Genomic DNA, 7926 nt, shown 5'->3' with positions numbered 1-7926 from the left:
ATTTGGCTTTTCTTTCATAATTTTTGTTCAATTTCACATTTTTTTTACAAAATAATTTCTCATTGACATATTTACTTCATTATTTTATAATTTTACTCTTTCTTTATTAGTTTTGGAATACAGGTCTATAAGTTGTGGGTTAGCCTATTGAACTAAAGATGAACAACATTTGTTTTAATTTTTTTTTCCTACCATTTAAATTTATAAATGTTGACACCAAAATTTTGGAATAAATCACTAATTAAAAGTCTAAAATAAAATGACTAATGATTGGGTTCCAAATTAAAGTCCATCTTTTTATGTGTTCAAGACAATAAATTCGCATAAGTGACCATACTAAATTCAAGTCTTACGTATTTTAAGGGATTGATCGAAGATAAATACAAGTTATTTTTTATTTTGAATTAGTTAATTGGGTTAAAGCATGTTCAAGTACAACCTTATAGTTAATGGATCCATATCCAAATTTATGATTTACAAGCCCAATAAACGTGAGCCCAAGCTACTTTAGCCCTACAGATGCCTATAAATAAGGGCATCCACCACTCAAGTCAATGGGAGACATTTCCACAAAGGAGGAGAACGTTCCACACAACAAAGGAAAAGCAATAACATTCCAAAGAATAAGAGAGGGCATACAACATTCCTCCAGACTACATACAACACAAGGCAAGAAGTCCTGAAAAATACAAGGATCCAAGTCCGAACACGGCAACCGTGAAGGTTTCATGTCTTCCTTAGCATCAAATCTTCAAGTCTTGATACCAAATTTTAAAATAACACGTACAAATTAAGAGAAGATTATGAATCAACATCTAAGAACAAGCTTCAGCCTTTGGATCCATATTTGAAGCGAATAATCAGGGGATTAATTCAAATAAAAAACTATATCCACTTTTCTTTAAATCAATTAAATTTACTTGTTCATATTTTTTTTTGTCTATGTAATTATTTTTCCAGATACGACATTTTATGTGAATAATAAAATCAATATAGTTTTGAGAAAATAAAAGAATAGTGTTTTTATGTTTTTATAAACACTTGTAAAATATTATTATTTTCATTCAAATTTTTGCTTGCAAAAAGAATCTCCGTGCTTAAGTACTATTAGTGTATTATAATATATGAGCATTCTCTAAACTTCTAAAACTTTGAATTAGAAAGCTGATATTTTCATTATATTTTAATACTTTATTACGGAATAACATTTAAGCTATTAATTTAGTATGAAATTACATTCAATATAATTATTATCGTACTTAATAAAGTATACATTGCGGTATTGTGGTTACCTTTTGTAATGCTCTTTTTGTTAAAATGACCGGATCATTTCTTTTACGGTAAATTACGACGATCTTTCCTGAAATTTGATATAATTATGAACAGTTCTTATTGTTTGAAAATTTATCAATATCCCCTGATTTTAATATTCGTCTAGTAATTAGCAAAATCTGTTAGATTTCTATCCATTTTTATGGATTAAGTGGATAATTTTTTTATAATTTTTAAAATTTTTTCATCCATCCTGTTCTATTTTTTTATAAGTTTTTAATTTTAAAAAAATACAATGAGGATAAAGTTGACAATTTCATACCTTCATCCAAGCATTACATAATTTCATCAAACATCAGGGGGTATTTGTAATTTTCAAACAACGAGAAGGTATTCGTAATTAGAACTTATTTATTTTGCTAATGAATTATTAAAAAAATCCAGACAGATAGAATAGTCATTAATGCCACATGTATTTAATTGCATAATTTTAATTTTTGTTCTCTTTTTTTTTTCTTTGCACGTAAAATAAATCGTTCTATATAAAATAAGGTCTATGTAAGTATTTCATACTTTTTTCAAATTCTAAATTTATAGAAATCTAAATTGTAAACTACAAGAATTACATTTTTAATAAATTAACTGACGATTAAACCAATTTAATATTTTAATGACTCTTGTGTAGAGATTATTTTGTCTTATAAAAAAGTTAAGAAATATATAATACTGTGTTATAGGGAAAATAGTACTTTTCGTCCCGAAATTTAGAATTTTTTTTATTTTTAGTCCCCTTAATTATAATATTTCATATTTGGTTCCGTAATATTTAAAAAGTAATGCGTTAGTCCTATATCACATTTTTTTGGAAATTTAACGAAAAAAGCCATGTAATTGTTTTATTCTTCTTTTTTTTTTTTTTTTACAAACTTCTTTCTTCTTACGTTTTTTTTTTCGAGTTCCATCACCCCATGTTATTTTCACAAATATTTCTTTTTTTTTGTTTCACACCATGATTATTTTTTTTAATATATTTGCAAAATATCGAACATTATATGCTAACTATTGTACAAACACCAAGCAATGTAAAAGCTAAAATCTAAATACGTCAATGAATGGATCTGATTTATCTTAGTATGTGTGTAGCTTGACATTATAATTAGATGTCCAAATCATTAGGTAGAGAAGTTTATATATAATTGGGAAAAGAGACAATGGTAGTTGGAAAACTAAGGTATTATCCGACAACATAAAAGGAAACCCTTTTCATCAATTATTCCTAAGCTCACTCTTGTCTGATTACTACTAACATTTGACCCCCAAAACCATATTTGAAACATTAATTGAAACCTACTCCCGTGATGTTGATGCTAATTAGAACATGTAAACACGCCTCTAAATTCTCATATTATTTCATTGCAAGGCATTTTTTATTATATGTGGCTTTGGATACCTCATATATATATATATATATATATATATATACGAGACAATTATAAATATTATTCAGAACAGATATAACATGAATTCTGACAAAACCCATGACCCGTCTCAAATTCAAGCCGGTTCATAAAATCAAAATCCACTCCTAAAATCCCAACTCGATAACTTAGATCTGAAACCGTCTCATCTACTTTATCTACCATATTTATTTAGACCCTCTAATTTTTAAAAATTCCCACCATACATTACTAGTCGATCCCATTCACTTTTTTGACCATACATTTTAACATTGTGATTTGAAAATTTTCCACTATACATGAGTAGGTCGGGCTGCAATAAGTCCCACGTGCTGAGAATGTCTTAAGATCAACAAGTCATCAAGTGTTTTTCATCATTCTTTAGCTATCAGGTAACACAAGATATTCAACGCAACATCAATCCAAGTGAGCATTATTGGGCATAGCATCAATCACCCACTTGACTCAATGTGAGAAATTAGAATAGGTAGGCAGCTTTAGTGACAACCTAACCACTCGTCACTTTCAACTTAACCCTTGATGACTTGATCTACACATGAGAAAACAAAGCAACGAGACTGACTGAAAGGGCACAAATATTAAGTATGATAAAGAGATTCACATTTGGAGCTGTAAACTCTTGTCGGCAGGTCGCTGTTATGGGTCCATTCAAGATTCAACAATGCTGTGCATTTCTCAAGCAACAAGAACCAATCGGTGCCTACACATTGCTGAGTTGGCGTTTCCCGTGTCCGACAGCAACAGCTCCGTTAAGATTACAGTTTACTACACTGTACAAGAAAATGAATCCACCGACACGATTCAAGTTGTTGCAAAGGAGAAACTCAGTTCGTCGATCGATCTGCAAACCTCTGAGTCGGCTTTCTCTTCCTCGTCTTTATTCGTTAAGGGACTTCCTTCCTTAGCTTTGGCTGCGCCACATTCATGGAATCTGAAGCAACTCATGAGATGATCATTTGTTATACCGGCGCCCTGCATAAATGAGTAGATGATCGTGGGGCCCACGCTCCGGAAACCCCGTCTGACGAGGTCCTTGCTTATTACGTCTGCCTTTGGGGTCTTTACCGGTACCTGGCGAGGGTAACGGAAACTGCCAACTATAGGCTTGTAATTCACGAAACTCCAGATGTACTTGTCGAATGACCCGAACTCATCTATTACCTGGTGTTTGCAAAATCTGCTAAAAGTTAGTCGGACCTGAAAGAACAATTACAGCTCCTTAATGATAAAGTTAGAGGGTGGAAAATATTGCGGCTATTCATTTCGTCAGCAACAAGGTCGACTAGTCACCCTTAGCTTAATTTACTAACATAAAAGCTGGCGCACAGAAGTTCAAATAGAATAAGAGGGCTATACGAGTTTTCTTTGTAGTATAATACGTCTGCCAGCTACAGATGGTGAAATGCCGTTTGCCATAGATAGTTTGAACAAACTGGACAAGGTGAGGACCACGAATATATTGCGTTCCACCTAATTTACGTTATCAATTAATCATTTCAGACCCCCCCGGTCTCTACAGATAGAATCCAAGTCAGAAGGATCCAAAGTGGAAAGTCATAGAATTTTATGGTAATTTGGAATGCAAATTGCTAGAACTTACGAAAATCATGTCAGTTTCTAGTTATCAACAACAAGAAAAAAAAAATACCCACAACATACACGCATAGTTCTAAGACTGGACAAACATTATTGAACCACTGATTTTTATGCCCAACTGGGAAATGCAGAAAATTATTATTCAGAGTGAAATTCGTGATCAAACTTAGAAAAATGATGGCTTTATGCTAGATTAGTGACTTGGATATTTGAAGTTTAGGTTGACCAGATAGAGGGTAAGCTGATCATCAGTTATAGTGTAAAGTTAGTCATAAGAGCAAGTGAAACTTGGGAATCTACCCTTGATACTTGGCGAGCATTTTCAATGATCGAACGCAGCTTAAGCTCGGATAGTAGTGAACTTGCAGGGCTTCCAGGTGCTATTATCTTCTTTTCACTCAGTTTTGCAACAGCAGTTGGATCAAAATCAACAAACACTTCCCTGCATATATATATCATGGTTCACAATGAGGAGATGAAACAAATAGCTGTTGCAGCAAAGAAACGAATAAGGGCTAGAAAAATCCTCGCTTATTCCTCGTTTTACACAATTAATATGAATGATCTGGAGGGGTATGATAGTTTGTGCATTTGTCCATTAAATAATTGAATTAAGAGTATCACCATTAAGAAGAACCGTAATTGTGGTACCTAAATATGTGCCTTTTGCTGAGAATGGCAGGCCATGTAAGTTCAGCTAAAGCCCCAGAAAGGACAAGAAATTCGAATAATTTCCTGCAAGATGCCAAAATTGTTATCAAGAAATCTCGGATTCAAGAAAAGCAACACGAAAGAACTTCATAATGTGATCTGCTCACCTGTCATCATGAGTTGGAACTCCCCATTCTTCATCGTGAAAAGCAACATAAATTGGATCTGGGTATCATATACAAAAAATAAAAGTGCAAATAAAGGCTTGAGAATAGATATCATACTAGGCACTCTCAGCAGACGCAATATAAACTTAAAGTTAAAATGAGTTATCGATTTCCTTCCTTTTACATTATTAATTTAGCAACCTGTAGCATTTTGGGGATCAATCAACAAGTAGTTTGTGTAGCAGAGTTCACACGAGACACAAGCAAATGCTAGCAAACTGTTAATTTTCCACCAGGGGAATCAATTTTGCCAATATCTAAATCAGTTTGTGGTAGCCAAATTCAGTATGCAATCAACTAAACTGAAAAAAATAGAATATATCGAATTTGAGTTCACCAGCAAAAGCAATCAAAGTAGACAAAATGAAGCTCACCAGTGTTAGCTGTCACCCAGGCACATCTTCTTTTAGCCTGTACTCCTTCAGTTAATGATTCTGTAACACCATTTGATACAGCACCATTTCTTGCCTTTAAGGCCAACTCCTTCCTACTAGATTTACTAATCGTTCTACATATCCTACCAGTTGAAGCCCGACTATGAAAAGAATCCGTCGAAGCATCAGAAGAACATGAAGCACTCAGGGACAAGTTAGAACATAACAATGACTCATGCCGATGAAGTGTAGAGGGGACACTGACATAATGCAACAAAGGGGATGATTCGGCACGAGTAGAAGCTGGCAAGCTACCATTTTTATCTTCCACAGGCACTGCTTCCTTCTTCAACGGCTTTACCACATGTTTCCGGGAATCAATCAACCTCTGAGCCTTGTTCCCTCCTGGTCCTAGAATCGGCCTCACCTCTGAATCAGCCATGTTCGTGGACCTTATTTTTGCAGTCCCAGACATTGCATAGAAATTCTTGTTTGCTTATCTAAAAGTCTCCATTCCAGTCCTAAACACATCTGCCATTACATAACCAATTCTACCAGACCTTAAGATTATTAGATACTCAAATCATCCCAACAATGCAGGTATGAACAATCTCTACAAGTAACTAACTTTTCACAATCAAAACCCCACTAATAGTGCTTCAATAACATTGGGTTTTAAATACCTTAAATGATGCAGAATTTTTACTTCAAGAGCCTGATAAGATATGTATTACATCTACCCAACAAGTCCCCAAAACCACTAAGAAATCTCAAACCTCCCAATCAAACAACATTTCACCATCCAAACTGAAGAATCCTCCCACAAACTTTACCGGGAAACTGGGATTGCTTACCCACAAGTATCACTTACCATTTTCTTCCTCAAAACTGAGTCTTTTCAGAGCCAACTTAAGATTATCAAAAAAGAATTACACGCCCACTTTTAAAGAAACAAAAATGATTTCAAAATTCAAGAACACACATACAGAAAATAATACCACAAAATACCTCAGTACAGATGTAAGGACAGGAGTTTTTGTAGCTAGTAAAGAAATGCAATGGGATATGAACAAAAGGCAGAGAATTGTGGATATGAGAGATTCCTTGGTGGAATTTTTTAATTTCTGTTCTTGGTTTGGCAGGGAATGAACTGCAACTTTGTCCCCTCAGAACTTTGATATATTTTAAGAAGAAAAACTAAAGCTGACATTTGTGGTGTGATGATGATGATTACACTTGCAACTGGCAAAGGGATGCTGCAACTGAAAACAAAAATTATTATTATAAATTCTTTATTTCTTCCTTCTTTAAATTTGTTTTCCTTAAATGGAAGATGAAAGGAGTATTTTCTTGGAAAGCTGAAGAAGGAGAAGAAAGAAAAATGCGGGAAAAGTGAGAACTGCCTGAAAAGTAAAAGAGAAAGCGAGAAAGAAGTAAATGAAGAGACCAAAATGCGTGGAAGAGAGACTCAGAAGCTGCACTTGTCTCAATGTTGTGTTCTTTTATTCTCTTTTTTAAGTTTGAGATTTTTTGGATTTAATTGTTTATTATATTTAATTTATACTTACTATATGTACAATATTTTTGAATAAAATTAAATTTTCATAATTTATATACACATAACATATATATCATTAATTAAAACAAAAAAGTGTGGCACATTCAATATATATGCACTAGTCATTGTTGCACGTGGGCCCCACACGCATATAAAAAGAATCATGAGATTAAGAAAAACAAATTGTGAAAAGATATAAACATAGTTTAACATGAAAAAGAAAGAAAGCAGTATGTGATAAGAAATAAATATAGGGGAAGTGAGAGACAAAAAATAAATTATAACTTATGAATTTATTAAAAATATGAAAGTTTGTGAGTTAAAAACAAAATATATGAAGAACATGAGAGGAAATATGGGGTAGTGGGTTGAAAGATATGGCTTAGTGGTTGAAATTGAAAAAAAATTAATTATAAAATAATTAAAAAATATTTAAATTACTATTGTGGACAATGTTTTTTTTGAAAAAATAGAATGGATTGAAGAATAACTTGGACAATACAAATCCCATATGAATGAAACTAGAAAGCATACATTAGATCTCACAACTCATTGAAATCAAGCATTCACCAAATCTTTAACCAGAAATAAAAGAACTAGTCTAGCATGCTCATAGAAGTAGGGCTGAAAAATAATCAAACAACTCAATACTCGATTGAAATCAATTGATAAAAACTGGTTTTACTCGATTTGTTAAATTTAACAAACCAAACTTGAACAAAATTTTTTATTTTTGGTAAACTTTTGAGCTCAGCTCGAACTCAATTCCG

General features: G+C 32.9%; 1 protein-coding gene across 4 annotated transcripts; it reads right to left on the bottom strand.

The window, feature by feature from the left end:
- Positions 1 to 3072: 3072 nt before the first annotated feature.
- Positions 3073 to 7078, bottom strand: LOC105166349 (DNA glycosylase superfamily protein). 4 transcript variants are annotated; one of them, XM_011085672.3, is made up of 6 exons: positions 6607 to 7078; positions 5599 to 6129; positions 5165 to 5222; positions 4998 to 5081; positions 4647 to 4788; positions 3073 to 3947 (listed from the first exon to the last, which is right to left on the bottom strand). In XM_011085672.3, the coding sequence occupies exons 2-6, from the start codon at positions 6071 to 6073 to the stop codon at positions 3552 to 3554; spliced, it is 1155 nt and encodes a 384-aa protein (XP_011083974.1). In that variant the 5' UTR covers positions 6074 to 6129; positions 6607 to 7078; the 3' UTR covers positions 3073 to 3551. The 4 variants fall into 4 exon arrangements, with proteins under 4 accessions (XP_011083974.1, XP_088738443.1, XP_011083975.1 ...); XM_088882317.1 differs by having other exon boundaries at positions 5599 to 7078; XM_011085673.3 differs by having other exon boundaries at positions 3073 to 3911; positions 5599 to 7075.
- Between the last annotated feature and the right edge of the window lie 848 nt (positions 7079 to 7926).

The sequence above is a fragment of the Sesamum indicum genome, linkage group LG7 (assembly GCF_026168435.1).
Source record: "Sesamum indicum cultivar Baizhima isolate 11 linkage group LG7, ASM2616843v1, whole genome shotgun sequence".
Classification (NCBI taxonomy): Eukaryota; Viridiplantae; Streptophyta; class Magnoliopsida; order Lamiales; family Pedaliaceae; genus Sesamum; species Sesamum indicum.
The sequence above is the reverse complement of the archived record's forward strand: the minus strand, read 5'-3'. Positions and strand labels throughout refer to the sequence as shown.

Bases quoted from the DNA above. Each gene is read 5' to 3' on its own strand.
- LOC105166349 (XM_088882317.1), bottom strand. From the start codon at position 6,073: ATGTCTGGGACTGCAAAAATAAGGTCCACGAACATGGCTGATTCAGAG. The intron at 4,789-4,997 runs GTACCACAATTA...ATATATATGCAG, and splicing joins AGCAAAAGGCACATATTTAG to GGAAGTGTTTGTTGATTTTG. The intron at 3,948-4,646 runs GTAGATTCCCAA...TTGTTCTTTCAG, and splicing joins ATGCTCGCCAAGTATCAAGG to GTCCGACTAACTTTTAGCAG.